This window comes from Sarcophilus harrisii, chromosome 3 (genome assembly GCF_902635505.1).
Source record: "Sarcophilus harrisii chromosome 3, mSarHar1.11, whole genome shotgun sequence".
In the NCBI taxonomy this organism is placed as follows: Eukaryota; Metazoa; Chordata; class Mammalia; order Dasyuromorphia; family Dasyuridae; genus Sarcophilus; species Sarcophilus harrisii.
This window is the reverse complement of record NC_045428.1, coordinates 520566817-520585848: the sequence shown is the minus strand read 5'-3', so window position 1 is coordinate 520585848 and position 19032 is coordinate 520566817. Positions and strand designations below refer to the sequence as shown.

The window sequence follows — 19032 nt, the reverse complement described above, 5'->3', positions numbered from 1 at the left end:
AATGTACAAATTGGAGTTCGAATTAATATGTAAATTTTCAACTTGAATTAGAAAATGTAATCCTTCTGGCCTTAGGATCACAGATGAGATGAGGAAGAAAAGTCAAGTGACTTGTCCAAGATAACATTAGTAGTACTTTAATCCAAGTCTTCTAACTTCAAATCTAGTCTACTTTCCCACAGAATTGTGCTATCTGTATCTCTTTAAAACAAACAAAACAAACAATACAGCACTAAAAGAACAAATTAAATTTATGGGGAAGAGGGGCAATCAAACATGTGACTCCACTAATCAATTATTTGACTCAAGTGACTATGTTTATTCAAAAAGACTGGTCTATTATTTTCACAGGATGACAGCTTATTTTGTTTCTTGGCTAACCAACTTTCACCTTTGAAACTAAAGGGCAAAATTCATTCTGAGCTCGGTGGATGGGGAGAGAGGAGGGTGGTAGTGGTGGGTGCAGGAGACAGAAGAAGTTGGAATCCATTCAACCTTCTGCAAAAACAACAGTAGCAACTAACTTTAACTGGTATTTCAGTTAGCACAAACCATTTTCTGGGTGAGATGACTACAAGATATAGTGGTAAGTCAGAGGATTCAATTTGGAATTGTAGTTTTGTTATTACTTGTGTAGTAATTTAGCTTCTCTGGGCTTCAGTTTCACTATAGATAAGATGAGAGGTTTGGACTAGATGACTTCTAACATACCTTCCAGTTCTAAATCTACAACCAGTCATTAAAGCAAATCAATATGATTTTTTTCATGTTTGTAATATGTTGGTATTGAATAACTTTGCTTAAAAGACACCAAAAAAGTTTCCTTTCAATGAGACAGGTGTTAGCAGTTTTAGAATATAGCCATTCATTAACTTAGTAAGCATCCTCCATTTAAGACATTATCATAACTATATTCAAAGGAATTTAAATGCAGTAGACAAAATGCATGCTCTTCACACCCACTTGTATAATTACAAGATAATAAATTGTGTCACTTGTCAGCACCTAGAGTAAGATGACTAGTCATTTCCAGACTTAGATGACAAAGCAATTGTGAAATGACCAGTTTATGATGAAGATTCCCTTATTCATTAGGATCACAGATTTTCAGAGTCCAAAAGTATCTGAGTGATAATGTGGTTCAACTTCTCATCTTAAAGATAAGGAAAATGAAGCCCAGAAAATTGAAGTGACTTGCCCAAGGTCATGAAGCTAATTAATGGCAGGGCCAGAACTAGATTTTCTGATTTTTAGTTGTTTTTTTCCACTGATGCTTCTCTTACATATCTGATTAAGCATCTGAGAATCAGAGAAATGAGACACATCTTAAACTTAACATGTCCAACTTTAGGGATTCCATGAAAAAAAATTTTGTCTTTAATGTGTAGCTGGGAGTAAATCCACTTTGAAAATTCATCTGTTAACCTATAACAATTTAGAATTGTATATTGAAGAACTGAAGACTTTAAAATGACTCTTCAATTACAGATAATTTCCAAAAGGGCAACTCAAGACATTAAAAGAATTTTGTTTTCAGTTTTGTTGAACTCAAAATAGAAGAATATAAATCTATAAATACACACATAGATGTTTACATATATGGTATGCATGTATATGCATTTCCATACATGTGTATATGACTGATATATGTTTGCCCATCTACTTTCTCCTCAGATGATTCACACTTCCCCTGACATTCACATCTTTTAACAAAATGGCAAAAATGGGAGAAGAAAAGCAATGGCTTCTATTTTGTCCATTGCTCGGGTTTATTTCTGTTGTCAAGACTGTCCAAAACAATATGATGTTTCATAGTTTCATGCTTTAAATATTAAATTTATTATATCCAAGTATTTGTATTTCTATTTCTGACATTGCCAAGGTGCCATGGGAAATTAAAGTAACAGAAAATTAAAAGAAGAAAAAACAAAGCTCATTTTAAAACTTTTCAAAACTGAATGCAATACTCATGGAGTAGAGATTCCACTGCTCAATGACAATGTGGAGGCCATAGGCTGAGATAAAGGTTCTATAGCACCCAGGGACAGCTACTCTGCATTTGCAATTAATATGGGGTTTCAAGTGCTTTTTAAAAAATTCCTCTATGGGGTGAAACAAGGATGCTCATCATCACCATTATTCCATATTTTACTAGAAATCTTGACTTTAACAATAAGAAAAGAAAAAGGAATTAAAGGAATTAAAAAGGCGAAGATGAGATAAAACTACCAGTCTTTATAGATGATATGATAATATGCTTAGAAAATCACAGAAAACCATTCAAAATCTACTTGAAACAATTAATGACTTTAGCAAAGTTGCAGGATATAAAATAAATCTACAGCATTTCATCAGCATTTCTATGTATTACTAACAATGTCCAGCAGCAAAAGATAAAAAAGAGAAATTCCATTTAAAATAACTGTAAACAAAATAAAATATTTCAGTGTCTACTTGCTAAGACAAATACAGGAACTATACAAACACAATTACAAAACAATTCTCATACAAATAAAATCAGATCTAAACAAGTGGAAAAATATCAGTTGCTCATGGATAGGCTGAGCTAACATAATGAAAATGTCAATTCTACCTAAATTGGTCTGTTCAGTACTATACCAATCAAATTGCCAAAAAATTATTTTATAGAACTAGAAAAAATATTAACAAAATTCACCTGGGAGAACAAAAGATAAAGAATATCAAGGGAATTAATGAAAAAAATTACAGAGATGGTGACCTAGCAGTACCAGACCTAAAACTCTATTATAAAGCAGCAATTATGTAAAACCATTTGGTACTAGCTAAGAAATAAGAGTGGTGGATGAGTAGAATAAGTTAGATATACATGACAGAATAATCAATGACTACAGTAGTCTAGTATTTGATAAACTTCCAAACACCAGCTTCTGGGATAAGAACTCACTATTTCACAAAAATTGCTGGAAAAACTGGAAAATAATGTTAGAAACTCGGCCTAGACCCACATCTCACATGCCACGCCAAAATAAGATCAAAATGGGTACATGATTTGGGTACTTCAGACTCCTTCAAAAACCTGCCTTTCCTCTCAATTTACCAATTTGAGTACTATAATTCCAGTAACTCATGCTCAAAATCTTCCTTCTCTCCTCTCTTAATCATTTGTCAATTCCTGTCTATTTTGCTTCCACTTCAACTTTCTGATTTATCCAATTGCTGCCACTCTTCTTCTGACCCTCATCACTGTTGACCTGAACTGTTATAAAAGCTTCCACAGGTCTCCCTATTCCTCTACCTCTTCAATCTGTTCTTTGAAATACTGCCAAACTCAGTGTTCCACCTTAAAAAGTCTTTAATAGTTTCCTCCTACCTAAGAGATAAAACAAAAAGACCTTAGGCTAGTACTTAAGGCTTTTTGCAATCTTTACCTTTCTAGTCTTATTTCTCAGTACACTCTTTGTGAACTCTATGCTCCAATTAAATTGCATTGCGTAATGATCTTAGAACTTATTCTAAATATTGTCTCTATGCCTTAGTAAATGCCATTTTCCAAGTTTATAGCAGCCTATTACTGACCCATATTTTACATATCTTTGCTTATTGATATCCTCCTCCTTCAAGTCCCAACTGAGGTGTCATATCTTCCAAAATGCCTTTTCTAACCTTCCCAGATGGAAGTTAAACTCAGAATTACAAAATATTGTAGCTGGATGGGCCTCAGAAACCATCTAGTTCTATCTCTCAATCTAAAGATGAGGAAACAGAGACCTAAAGGAGTGAAATGCCTTGACCAATGTCAAGTGCCTAATATCTGATAGGACCAGAACTTGAATTCAGATGTTCTGACTTTGAAGACCAGTGACAATTTCATCTTTGTGCTACTTCCAAAAGAAGTAGATGGTAGACACCCTACATAATAATACATTTCACATTTAAAGCTTTTTCCATCTCAAATTTGTTTTTTCTTTTCATGATGAAGACATCAGGCTTCTCCAATACAAAGATTTTAAAAATTAGGATATGGTCTAAGAGCCTGAATTTCTTTTGATTGAATGATTGATACGAATAACCTTTCTCTGCCCATGTCTAACTCACCTGTCTTAGAAGAAATATCTTTGAGGGAATAAGTTTAATTTTCTCTTGTAAGAGTGCATCCTCAAATTGTTTTATATATATTTAAATGTATACACCACTTTTCCCATCCATAATCTAAGAATATAAATTTCTTAAGGGTTAGGTATTTATTTGGTCTTCTATTTCTGGTATATAGCATAGTACCTGGAAAATATGGTCAATATGTTCATTTAGTTGATGTATAGCATTTGTGTTTGATAATTATGATGTCAGAAGTAGCACTTACATTAGAAATAAAAATGAGAGATCAAGATAAGGCTTACCAAACAACAGTGATTTTAAAAGCAGAATCAAATTGTGATCATTTAAAGATAGATACCAATTTCAAGATGCCATCTACTAGGTCAAAAGGTTTGTTTGTTAAATATTTATTTAATTAAATTGACTGTAGTATTTCTGTACTAGCTTTGACCCAAAGCTGATAAAAATGCAATGAATATATAATATATAAAGCAAAGTAGTAGTAGAATTATAATACACACACAGAACAAATTACTAAGAAATTCATTTTCAAAAAGGTGAAGTAAATTCTGTGTGATTATACCATAACTCTAGAGCCTCTATATTGTGTCTTATTTCTCTAGTGAAGCTAGCTTCAGAGATAAGCTCACAGAATGTGAATGTAGCTCATCCTGGACACTAGAGGGGCCAGAACTGTTCAGTTTCAAAATTGATAAGCTGGATATCAGCTTTTGACCAAAGGAGAAAAAAATTAATACAAATCTTCATAAAGGGATGTGTCCATGTAAATACAAGGTTTGCCTAGTGACTAAAAATTATTAACATAATATAAAAAATGTGTTAAATCTCTGCAAAACACTGAAAGATTCTTAAACTATCTGTAAACATGCTTGTGACCTTAAGATAAGTAAAGGACTAAAGAAAACTGAAAAAGTTTAGACAAAAAATATCAATAGAAAAAACCAATTTTTAAAAAAGTAATAAAAAATTGAATTTTTAGCTTGATTCATAAGATGAAAATGAAGATAGTTACATGAAAAATTAAATCTTAAAGTACAAAAGAAAATATAAATGAAAGTAGGGGTAAGAGTAGGATGATAAAACCGCTTAAAAGATAAAGGAAAAAATTCTGGAAAGTAAGGAAAATGGAGTTCTAGTCCAATTCTTTACTTAACAGACTATGACTTTTAACAAGTAACTTAAATTTTCTGGACTTCAGTTTTCTAAAACTATAAAACAAGGAGGTTAAATTAGATATCTACAGTATCTTTCAGTTCTGGCAATAAATTATTGTATAATTTTGTTTTGTACTATGCCACAGAAATCAAATCCATGTTTATTTAGGTTAAGTAAAATAGTTATTAGATGGAACCAAGCTGCTCTTCTATGGTTTTGGTTTCCTGTTCTAGTTCAATTTCCTACTTCATCAGCTGTTACTTCTTGGTATTTCACTCTTCATAAATCATTGCTCTACCATTTTAATGCTTAGAATCTGTTAAGACCTCGCAAAAATTAAGGACTGATAAATAATCCTATTTTACACAAAATTCTTAGTAAAAAGTGTCTAGGTAAAAGCATTTCTCTGTAATACTAACACAGTAAAATATTATAACTTAAAGGGGCTCAGAGATTATCTGCTCCAATCTATATCCAAAGCAAAAATATCTTTCTATAATATTTCTCAAAAAACCTTTAGTAACAGAGACCTTAGCATACTTTTCAATTCATCTTTTGTAAACCTCTCATTTGGGTAATTTTTCCCTTCAGTTGAGCTAACTGTAGTTTTTATTTTTTTTTTAATTTTGTTGTTGAGGGACAAGCAGAAGAAATCTAATCACACTTCTAAATTACTATTCTTCCAACATTTGAAGATGGCTAACAGGTCCCCATTAAATTTTCTCTTCTTTCCCCACAGTATTGAATAAAGTGAACTGTGAAAGCTGTGGCACAAGTTGGAGACAGTGTTGTAAAAATTGAGTGAAATTTGGCTGGGCCCCAGGGCTAGGTTTCTTTCTCCAGAGATCACCTGTAAACACAAGGAGCCACTTGGACCTTTTCTTTGTAAGACAAAGTTGGGGTCACCTGGACATTGAAACTCCCTGATAAGGTAATTTAGTCATCCTAAAGATGTGGTTGGGTTGAAAGTTTTTCCTCATTTATGACTTAGAATATGAGATCATTTGTCCTGGCTAATCAGAGCAAAGATCCAGCCTACAGGGAGTGTTAGCCCAGGCTCCTATATAATTCTTGTCTGTTAACTGGACCTCGCCCATCCTTACCTAATTGCTTGTTGGAAGGGAGACGCCCTTTCTTTAGAGATTGTAATAAAATTCCTTTCTGCTTTTATCTTGAGAATTCTCCTTAATCAATTTGATTTATTTGAGCCAGTGGTCTTTGTCCCACACATTACCCTTTTATTTCTTCTCCCAAGTGGAAGCTATTGGCAAATACATTTTGACATAAGAGTATGGAACTAGAAGCTATTTTATTAAAAGAAGTAGGGGTTAAACATGATGAATCAACAGCAATGACAAGAAAGGAATTAATTTTAGGGAAATGTGAAATGACAGATTCAAGTAGACTATATTTTGTGAACATGAGATAAAAGATATTTTGAATATAGAGATTTGGAGATAATATACAAGTTGCAAGCAATAGTTCAATAACAGTATATAAAGTTGGATAGCAAACAATATAGATAGCTTTAAATGCCAAGATTAAGAGTATGAATTTTACTTAAATTACACAAATAAAGTACAAATGTTATTTGAGGTAGCAAATCTTTTACCTCCATTAAAACCTCTATCCACATCTTTTTTTGCTTTTATCCACTTTGCTTGACCTTTCTTTACAACCTCTCCCACCCAATTCATTTTGCTATAGTTAGCACTAATTCTCCAAGTCACGTGTCCTCAACTCTTTGCTCAAATGAAAGTAAATACAATATAATTTATGCCTTTTTTGAATGGTAAATGACTCATGTTCTGTGAAGCCTAGTAAAGAGCTGTCATCCTTGAAGGGAGCCCAATCACTTTCAGGTGATACCAAGAAATAGTGTATGCTAAGCAAATAGAACAGACCAAGAAAGTTTAAGAAACAATAAGTCTTTTTCCTTCTTATGATAAATTTTTTTAATGAAATAAGCTGATTTAATTTATATCACTTAAGAAGTTAGCTTCTTAGGCTCTAAAGATTTTATTGTTGCTATTTCTTTTAAACAGAGATGAAATGTATTAACTAATTCAAAGAAATAATATTTGAGGGAAAATAAGCCTGCAACCCTTCTTTTCTACTAAAGTAAATCTATTATAAATTATAAATTGAAATAATTCATGAGGATTACATCATAGGATAAGGAGACTTTTTAAAAATCTTAAATGTTTCTAAATCTACAGATTAACTTAATGGTTAGTTTAATATAATGAGGGCCATTTGGAATAAGCCCAGAAATACCCTTGTTTATAGTCAAACCCATGGGAGTCATAGGGCCTATTTCTAGTCATGTTTGACTCAAGGTTCAAGGGTTTACACTTTGAGATGACTGCTGTTCAGTCATGTTCAACTCTTTGTGATCCCATTTAGGGTTTTTAGCAAAGATCAGAGTAGCTTGCCATTTTCTTCTCCAGCTAATTTTACAGAAGGGGAAATGAGGCAAACAGGGTTAAGTGACTTATACAGGGTTACACAATTGGTGAGTATCTGGGGCCACATTTGAACTCACAGAAAATTAATTTTCGTTCTTCAGCCTGGGAACTCTATCCGTTGTACTACCTACTTGCTTCCTTTGAGTGACCCACTTATTGGCCCAAAGTGATAACTTCTGGATATTTAAAATGGACCAATCCCATCCTCAATTTTCTTCCTTTCTGACCATGAGTCATGTCAAAATAGTCGTGAGGTAGAGAAAGAAAAGGGAGAACTTGTCTCATTATGTCATCCCAACTTCCATGAGGTTATTAGCATGTAGAATCTAAAGCACACATCCTGAATTGGCAAGCTTGCACATGGATTCTTGACTGTTTTTTGGTTTTGTTTCGTTTTATTTTGTATTATTTCTCCCCCTAATACCGGGTGCATGAATATCTATGCCAAGATCAATTTGTAGGTGACTGTAAGAGTTTGAGAGTTCCTGAATTCCCAGATCCAATAAGGAATTGGTTGGCAGTATGGGAAACTTCTGTATTAGAGAGGCTGGCCACCAACAAAAGGACAGGTCCAAGTCCTAATGTTTTACCAGCAGACATACGCTAGGATAGTTTAGATAATGCAGAGTTGTGAATTATAAAATAACTAATTAGAAATTGTTTTATGTTCTGATGAAGTTTTAAAAGTCAACCTATCAGCAGTACACTTTTGCATGTTCTCTGCTTAGTATTCTTGTCAAACATAGGAGATAAATTTATCTTTACCATATCTATTTCATATTACACGTTCACATTGTCCTAATTCTTGGGGAACCCCTAAATATAAACTATAATCTAAGAAACAAGTATGTTTTTATATATGATTCCAGGATTTGGGTGCAGGGTTAGTGACCTGAACAATGTGAGAAAAGTGAGCTTAAGTTCCACTCTCAGGCAAGTCCAGGTTTTCTGCTCTCCCCTCTGCTCCCTCCAGATGTTTTCCCCCATTCCTTCCTAGCACAGGTTCAGAACTAAAATCTGTCACATTGTATGGCTAGGTACAGAGCAGAGGGGCCCCTTAATAGAGAACTGTAAAGGGAAAGTATTCTAATCTTTGTGCGAATAGCAATGATTCCTCAAACTTAGATTTAAATTATATTAGTGTTACAGAAGAACCATGGTGACATCAAAGTTACTACTTTCATTCATGTAGATTACTACTTCTCTCAATTATGATTTTAATGAGTTACTATGGCAAAAAAAAAAATTTAAACATATGGTGGTGGTCAATCTTCTGGTGACCAATTTTGCTAACATAGATGGATAGATGTCTTAATTGTCTGTCATGAGACAGACCTTGGTAGAAATTTCCAAAACTAGTATTAAGCTACTATATTAAACTACTACGTTGCTATATCTGAATGAAGGATTGAAATGAAATAATACTGGAGAATTATAATGTATAGTATTGAATAGTTCATTTTGTGAAACTATTTTAAAAGTAGGTTTGACTGACTGAAATAAAGACAAGCATAATAATTAAACAATCTTGTTTCAGTCCCCTTCTACTAGATGATAATTCCACCAAAACATAATAATGTGATCTAATATTAGCTGCTTCTAATTTCTCTCTTCTTAACCCCTCACAATCTGGCTTCTGACTTCATCATTTCACTGAAACTGCTCTCTCCAAAATTATTAGTATTCCTTTTCTTGTTTGGGGTGAGGCCAGATTTGAATTCAGTTCCTCCTGACTCCAGAGCTTGTGCTCTGGCTCTATCCACTGTACATTTTACTTGCCCCTACTAATCCTTTTCTTAATCTTCATTCTCCTTGATCTCTGTGTACCCCATGACACTTAGTCACCCTCTCTTGCTAGGTACTCGCTTCTCTTCAGGCTTTTGACATACCCCTCTCTCTTGGTTCTCTTCCCATCTATCTCATTCTTTCTCCATTTCTTTGGCTTGATCTTCCTCCAGATCTTGCCCTCAAACCATGTGTCCCTCATGGTTCTGTTCTTCCCTTCTCTCTCTATTTCACTTGTTGACCTTGCTGATATTTCTTTGCTAAGGATTCTTCCCTCTTTCCCTCCACTCTTAATAGTATTTTTTCCCCAATCACATGTAAAGATAGTTTTCAACATTCATTTTTCTAAGATTTTAAATTTCAATTTTTTCTTCCTCCCTTCTTCACAGATTGCTTCACATCAGCAATCTGATAAAATTTATACACGTACAATCATGTTAAACATATTTCTACATTAGTCATGCTGTGAAAGAAGAATCAGAACAAAAGGGAAAAAACCACACACAAAAGAACAAACAAACAAGAAAATGAAAATGGTATGCTTTGATCTTCATTCAGACTCCATAGTTCTTCCTCTGAATGTGGATAGTATTTTCTATCAGGAATCTTTTGCACTTGTCTTGGATCATTGTACTGTTGAGAAATGCTAAGTCTACTATTGTTGATCAGCACACTGTGTTGCTATTAATGTGTATAATATTCTCCTGGTTCAACTCACTCCACTCTTCACTGATGATTCTAAAATGTCCCTAACCTGCTCCAAACTTTTTGCTGACCTCTAATATCCTATCTCAAACTGCCTTTCAGACATCTAGAACTGGATGTCAGGAAGATACCTTAAGCTCAATAAGTCCAAAACTAAATTCATTATCTTTCCCCAAAACTCTCCTGAAATTATCTTCCCTATTACTATAGACAGCAGTACCATCATCCTAGTTCCTCAGGTTTACAAACGATGAGTTATCCATGACTCCTCACTATCTCTTACTTCCTATATCCAATTAGTTGCCAAGATCTGTCAATTTCACCTTTATAACATTTCTCAAATACATCTTTCTCTCCTTATTCACCTCTACCATTAGAGAAGGCCTTCACACCTGGATTACTGAAGTAACCTGCTAGGGAGGCTGCCTCCCTCAAGTCTCTCCATACTTTAATATATCTTCTATTCAGCTACCAAAGTAGTTTTCAGAAAGTGCAGGTCCAATCATGTCACTTCTGAATCAACACATTCCAGTGGCTTCCTATTGTCTCCAGGAACTAATTTAAAATGCTCTATTTGTCATTCAAAGCCTTTCATAATCTAATCCCATATTATCATTCTATATGTTCTTCCCTACTATTCATTTTACTCTAGCTGTCTCATGAACAAGATAGTCTCTCTTGGTCTTGGAGTCCCCCATGCCTAGAATGCTCATCCTCTAGCATTCTCCCAAATACTGACCTCCCTGGTTTCCTTTAGAGTCCCAACCAAAATCCTACCTTCTAAATACAGGAAACCTTCCCCAAACCTTATTTTCAGTTAATTCCCTTTTTAAAATTATCTTCTCTTTATCCTGAATACAGCTTAATTTGTATATATTTGTTTATATATTGTTTCCTCCATTAAATTGTAAGCTCCTTAAGGGCAGGGACGATCTTTTGCCTCTTTTTCTATTTCCAGAGTTTAGCACAGTACTTGGCACACTTGTTGCTGTATAATCATTTTTTCAGTCCCATCCAACCCTTCATGACCCTATTTGGGGTTTTCTTGGTAGTAAAGATACTGGAGTGGTTTCCATTTCCTTCTCCAGCTTATTTTAGATATGAGGAAACTGAAGCAAACAGGATTAAGCAATTTGCCCAGGCTCACACAGTCCTGTCTAAAGCCAAATTTGAACTCAAGAAGAAAGGTCTTCTGACTCTAGACCTGGCTAGACACTATGCTACCTAGCTGCCCTTAAGCTGGCATACAGTATGAACTTGATAAATGTTCAATTGACCAACTGTTTTTGTTATGATACTCAAAAAAACTCAACTTATTATTTCAAAAATTATCATTTAATCTCCACTGAATAAGGAGGTTTTTAGGATGGTATAAAAAGTTTACAACTGGCACATTATATTTAATCAAAGTCACTATACAATCATGAACTTAGGTTTAAAAATTAACTGTAAAAAGATCCTAGAGATACATAGCCAGATAACATTTCATGCACATTTGAAATGACTTCTAGTTTTATATTATATTATATATATTATATTAAAGTAATTCACAATCTGTATTCTATCTATATCTCCAGGTTTATCCCACACAGCTTGCTCTCCCTACATGCACTTTCCATTCCAGCTAAACTGACCTACCTAAAATTCCTCCTAGAGTTCATCTCACATCTCCATGTCACTGCATAAGTCATTCAAATCCCATGCCTGGAATTCACTCCCTCCTCACTTTAGATTTGCATTTCTACTTTTCCTCAAGTCTAGGCTCAAGAATTACCTCCCAAAAAAGGACCAAGTCCAGACCCTCTCCACCTTCCCCCCCAGTTGCTTTGGTATTTACTTATCAGTGTTCACAGTTAACACTCTTTCCTATTTCCATAGTAAACTCCCCAAGGACTGGTTTTTTTTTTTTCTCTCTCTCTCTCTTGGTAATCCCAGTTTCTAGCACTCTGTGAGTACAAGGTAAATGATTGCTGCAAGAATAGGATATTTTAGTGATCAATTGCCAAAAGAGACCATTTTAAATAATATTTTGACCACATGGCAAAGAGGAACTATTAATATTTCAAAAATAAATGGTGCTCCTGAAAACAACCTTAATTGACTAATCTGAATAAAAAGAATTAGATCTTGATTATTCTAAATTTCCTTAAGTTGAAAAATGGGGAGTGGGAAGGAAATTTGTTGTTGTTCTAAAAGTGTTTTTTCTTTCTTTTTTTTAATTAAAGCTTTTTATTTACAAAACATATGCATGGGTAATTTTTCAACATTGACCCTTGCAAAACCTTCTGTTCCAAATTTTCCCCTCCTTCCCCCCACCTGATCCCCTAGATGGCAGGTAGTCTAATACATGTTAAATATGTTAAAATATATGTTAAATCCGATATATGTATGCATACTAATACAATTATTTGCTGCACAAGAAAAATAGGATCAAGAATGAAAAAAAAAAAAAAAAAAAACCTGAGAAAGAAAACAAAATGCAAGCCAACAACCATAGAAAAAGTGAAAATGCTATGTTGTGGTCCACACTCAGGAGTGGGAAGAAAATTATAAACGTGATGATTTAATAAACACCTTCCATTACCAACAAGCATTCAGTTCTATTTTGATGAAAGTATGTTAACCTCAAAATACTATAAAACTAAACATTAACTTTATTTAAAATGAGATAAAAAGTTACATTAGAATATTCTTTCCCAGCATTAAAATGATAAATTACATGAAATTACATCTATCTCAACAACAGCTACAGTGGGTTAATTTCATCTACAGTAAGAAAAACAGAGAAATCAAAGAAGGCATTAACTACAAATCACTTCTAACTCAAATTTTATTTATTCCTGAAACCTAAATTTTTAGTTATTAATGTTTCCACTCGTGGAACAAATCAAAAATCCTATGCCTTGCCATGAATTGATAAAATATATTTGAAGAAAAATGAAGTGGTTCACTGATCATTTTAATTCAAAAAACAGAAAACTACACAGTTAATGAAAACTAATAGAGAATTTAAAGGTAACTTATCAAATTTATGCTGGGATTGCAGCAACTACTTCAGAATTTAAAATGTTAACTCAAAGGAAGAAAACCTCGATAAAAAACATACAAAGGATAGATACATTGCCAACACCCCAGAAGGCGTTTCCAAGTAAAAATTTAAAAGAACTGTTTCTTAAAGGGAGACCAGACTGTTTACAAGCCTCCAAGGTATATTCCTATCAGACTCGTTATCTGGTTAAAGAAAAAGCAATCACAAGAGGTTGAAACCATTCTTTGTGCAAACCCAGCCTCTTCTTCCTGTGATGTCATACTACAAACCTAGCAAGCCTTCCTTTTCTTTTCTGAGAAAGCAAACCCTGCACACACAATGCTGCAGGCGACTGAAGAAAACTTCTCAATTCATCTGGAGCAAGGAACTTTAGGGAATTGTTTCTGAGCTCACTTTACTTTTCGCTTTAGGAGATCTGCTCGCCATAAAGGTAGCAAAGGAAAAACTTACTTTAAAGGAGTAAGAAGCTAAAGACCAAGTGGGAATATTTAAAGCCTTTCACGTTCTAAATCTTCTGTAAGTAACCTTTAAAGTTTAACTTTTCTTTTGCTAAATCAACTTTGAAATTTTGTTTCATTGAATTGTTTCATTCATGAAATACAGGATTTCAAACAGAGGCAAACCACGGCGGTTTACTTTACATTCATGCTCCTAAAGAATGATTTCACTCGCTATCTAAAACAAGGATTCTTTCAACCAACCAGTCCTGGAATCCCGGTTTTTGTAGGCACTCCTGGAAGAAAAGAATGCTTTTCTCTTGAGGAACCAGACTGCAACTTTACAGCCAAATTTCATGTTTCTTTTGGAGATTTCCAAGGGAAAGGAAATACTTATGAAGCCATCCAAAGATCCCAAACATTTGCAAATAAATAAGAGATCATAAAGTGATCACCATCTGAATACTGAAACCGAGGAAAAGGAGGCTGCCCCAGCTAGGATTTCTACATTGTAAATCACCTTATAAAGCACCTTTATAATGGTAAGCACTAACAATTCCAACTGTTCCTATGACGACTCCTTTAAGTATACTTTGTATGGGTGCATGTTCAGCATGGTGTTTGTACTGGGGTTAATCTCTAACTGTGTGGCCATGTACATTTTCTTATGCACACTCAAAGTGCGAAATGAGACGACTACATATATGATTAATTTGGCCCTATCAGATTTACTTTTCGTATTTACCTTGCCCTTCCGGATTTTTTACTTTGCCACACGAAACTGGCCTTTTGGAGATGTACTTTGCAAAATTTCGGTCATGCTGTTTTATACAAATATGTATGGAAGCATTCTTTTCCTAACTTGTATCAGTGTAGATCGTTTTTTGGCTATTCTCTATCCATTTCGATCTAAGACTCTCCGAACTAAGAAAAATGCAAAAATCGTTTGTTTTTCCGTGTGGCTGACTGTGATAGGTGGCAGTGCTCCAGCAGTCTTTTTTCCGTCTACTCACTCCCAGGGCAAAAACTCAACCGAAGAAGCGTGCTTTGAAAATTTCCCGGAAGCCACGTGGAAAACCTATCTTTCAAGGATTGTAATTTTCATTGAAACGGTGGGATTTTTTATTCCATTGATATTAAATGTGACCTGTTCCAGTATGGTGTTAAAGACTTTACATAAGCCAGTGACTCTAAGTAGAAGCAAACTAAACAAAACTAAAGTCCTGAAGATGATCTTTGTTCACTTGGTCATATTTTGCTTTTGTTTTGTACCATATAACATCACCTTGATACTATATTCTCTTATGAGAACACAAGCATTTGTTAACTGCTCAGTGGTGGCTGCAGTCAGGACTATGTATCCAATCACTCTCTGCATTGCTGTTTCAAACTGTTGTTTTGACCCTATCATTTACTACTTTACATCGGACACTATTCAAAATTCAATAAAAATGAAGAACTGGTCTGCCAGGAAGAGTGATTTCAGATTTTCTGAAATTCAAGGAACAGAGAATTTTATCCAGCACAATCTGCAGACATTGAAAAATAAAATATTTGATAATGAGTCTACAATATAAAATACAGGAACTATAGATTATTGGGACTTAACTGCCCAACACCACCACAACTGTGAAAAGTGTTTTTTTGTATGAACTATTTCTTCAATTCATAAAGACATTTAAAATATGAACAGTGCTTCAAATATCTAAAGTTCTTAGGATTAAAAATGGGAAAATAATCTATTAAGTATTAAAAGTATATTCTGTTCTTGGTAGCTACTGCATTTGATGATCTGTTTTTCTAATCTATCTTGGTTTCAGTACTTCCCTTTACAATTAAAATATTCTTAAAGAAGCTGTTATAGTTCATACAACAGAACAAAGTCCAAAGGAGTTTTGATTTAACAAATCCTAAATAATGGTCATCTGACTTAATTATCTTATCCAGTATCATATAACCTCCCATCATAATACGAGAACTAAAGACATAAAGACATGAGACTGAGGTCTGAAAAATAATGGCAAAAAAGCAGTATTAATAGTAATTACATTTCAGTTTGGAATTTGACCTGATTATACAGTTCCTTTAGGTATTAGTTTTTTTCACTGATTCAAAAGAATTGATTCTTTCATAAAATGGTTTTAAAAGGTTTTATATTTTTGACTAAAAAAATTTAACATTTTTTTTTTTAGTAGCATGAAGATAAAGCACCTTGCTTAAGTCTAATCTTGTTTAGGGCTGTAGAAACTAAAAACTGAAGTCAAGCAATATGGTTTTGTCTTCATTTCACAAACAAAAAAAAGTTCTATGTGGTCTTAAAAGATTCCCAGTCAAATGACACATTTTGTAATTTGTTAATAAATAGAAGCTTCAAACTTTTTCATGGGGGAAAAATACATCTATCTAACTACATAAAAAGAATAAGTAGTACCAAAAATGAGGGTGGAAGGAAGCAAAAAAAGAAAAATGTTTCTTTTTAAACTTAAAATCTTTATAAAATGCTTTTGTTAGTATCACAATTTATATTTTAAGTATTTTATAAAAAGGCATTATGACTCATGAAGATTGTTTATGATCCTCTTATAAAGAACATTTTGAAAATATTAAGAAACATTTTTTAAAATTTGAAATCTTATTGCTTTGAAGGTATATTAAGTATCTAATTCAAGGGCCAATATCACAATGAGACAAACGAAGTTTGTGCAACTATAAGTGCAACTATTTAAAATAAATCAAACAAAATAAAGTACTACTAAACAGATGTATACATTTTCATTTCCCTGAAAAGAAGAAACAAAGTATAGGATTTAGTTTTGTTTTAACTTGAAAATAAACCCAATCATAGTAGCAAAAACTTTGTTACTTCCCAGTTTTGTTCTGCCAGTGTTAAAAGTAGACAATTTGCTTGCAGTTCTGTTTTAGGTAACCGATAAAAATGTGAGTTTCTGTCAAAGATACATGCAATATAATGCCCTAACATTTTGTAAGATTTACCTTTCAAAGTGTTTTATTTTTTATTTAATAGTGGATCTAAATTCATCATATAGCAAATATAATTTTGTTTGAGCTTGCTGCTTATTAGTATGGGTTCCCTGGGTGTTTTTGATAACACAAGAAAACATCTGCCAGAAGAGCAGTATAGTGAGAAGGCTGGAGATTATATATTTTCCTATATTCATATGGTTATTGTATATCGGATAACATGGTAATCATTTCCTTAGTGCACAAATCCTAATTCCTATTTCATAAAAGGGAAAATATGATAAAGAATTGAAAACTTAAACCAGGTGAACAAAACAATTAAACCAAATTAATATATTTTCCCCAAACACAAGGTCACACTATGGAAAGAGCCCTAGATTTGGAGACAGAGGATCTCAGTTCAAAACTCTATATTATACTAAGATTCGCATGTCATTGCATAAAATATTTAGCTTTTGTAAGACCCAATTATAACTGAGCCTTAACTGTCAAATAAGGGAACTGAATTAAATAACTCTAATTTATATTTAAAAGATTCTTTTCAGCTCTAAATCTATGATTCTATGTTTATGCAAAGTTATACTTTTGTGTGTGTGTGTGTGTGCGTGCGCGCGTGTGCCTGTGTGCACGCGCAGGTAAATCTAGTAACACAGGTAAAGACCTATGTTACTGCACTTATAAAATGTGTTTCTATCCCTTTCAAAGTAGAATGAACTACATTATAGTTGATTTCCCCTTTCTATGAAGTCTTCGATTTCCCCTTTCTATGAAGTCTTCAAGTAAAGGCTAGAAACATTTGTCAGTAGTGTAGTAGTGAGGATTCTTCTTTCAAGGATTTCTTTTTCTGAGAGGTCAATTCTCAAATGAACTTTTAGAATATTGTGACAAAAACTAAATTTGAAACACTTACTTTTGCCTTTAAAAGGAACTTATAAACACCTGTGAAACTATAACAGTATATTTGTTTTAAAAGAACTTTCTTCTTTTAATTAACCAAAATATTTTGTCTAAGATTTACAAGTGCTTTCTATATTTTTTAAAGTTTTTATGGAAACTGACTTTGTTCTCTAGCAAAATAAAATTTAAAAAATTAATTATATGGCTTGCATATCTTAAACTGAATTGAGAAAATGTTATTTAATTTTTGTCTCTAAAGAAATAATTGGTTCAAAAGTCTTACATAGTTATTACCAAATAACAGATGAAATAGATTTCAAATCTGTAGCCTTTAAACACTGGGTAAATTTAATTTTCATAATATATTAGATATCAAGATGACATAAAAAAATAAAAAGTCAGTTTGACTTTTGGTAATTTTATATTATAAGTTACATATCCCAAATATTTTAATCCCTTTCACCTTTGGAGCTATATTAATTTCAGAACACTAGAAAAACTACATCCTGTATGTGTCAGAGATGAGACTTGAATCCAGTGTTTCCTTCACCAAGAGCCAATGAGGGAGAAGAACAGAGGGAGTGAGAAAGCTATAACCTCAGAAGCAATTACTTACAAGCCTTTACCTACCATCTTGAAAGGGAGGAAAGGATCTCTGGAATTGGCGTAGACACTGATTTGCCCCTCATTTGCTCAGAGGTTTAATTTTTCTCTTGGCCTCCCTATGTCCACAGAAAGAGATATGGGGGAAGATCTAGGAGCAGGTACAGAGGAAGCTGGGACTTTCCTGGCAAATATTCCTTTGCTAGATTATAAATTATCAGAACTTGAAAGGGAAAAGTATTCATTTGAGTCAGTGCATAGGGGTAAATTACGCCTAAAAATATTTCTAGCTCTTTTTCAGTTGGCCAAGAATAGGAATTAAAGAGGGTACCCATAAATTGGAGAATGGCTGAACAAGGTACAATATATAAATATGGAATGCTATTATGCCTTAAGAAATAATGAAAAGGTTAGTTTCAGAGAAATTTGGTAAGACTTGTGTGAACTAACGCAGAGTGAAATGAACAGAATCAGGACAATTTATTCAATTTCAACAATATGGTAAAGATAAACAACTTTGAAAGAAGAGGTTGATTCTGATGCTGAGTGAAATGAGCAGGACCAGGAGATCATTATATACTTCAACAACAATACTAGATGATGACCAGTTCTGATGGATCAGGCCATCCTCAGCAACAAGATCAACCAAATCATTTCTAATGGAGCAGTAATGAACTGAACCAGCTATACCCAGAAAAAGAACTCTGGGGGATGACTAAAAACCATTACATTGAATTCCCAATCCCTATATTTATGCCCACCTGCATTTTTGATTTCCTTCACAAGCTAATTGTACAATAATTCAGAGTCTGATTCTTTTTGTACAGCAAAATAATGTTTTGGTCATGTATAA

General features: G+C 33.5%; 2 protein-coding genes across 2 annotated transcripts in view; one reads left to right on the top strand and one right to left on the bottom strand.

The window, feature by feature from the left end:
• RB1 (RB transcriptional corepressor 1) overlaps positions 1–19032 on the bottom strand; it is a 175873-nt gene that overhangs the window by 62298 nt on the left and 94543 nt on the right. The gene's annotated exons all lie outside the window — the stretch shown is intronic.
• LPAR6 (lysophosphatidic acid receptor 6) lies at positions 13188–16076 on the top strand. The gene is made up of 2 exons (XM_012545283.3): positions 13188–13776; positions 13864–16076. The coding sequence occupies exon 2, from the start codon at positions 14237–14239 to the stop codon at positions 15272–15274; it is 1038 nt and encodes a 345-aa protein (XP_012400737.1). The 5' UTR covers positions 13188–13776; positions 13864–14236; the 3' UTR covers positions 15275–16076.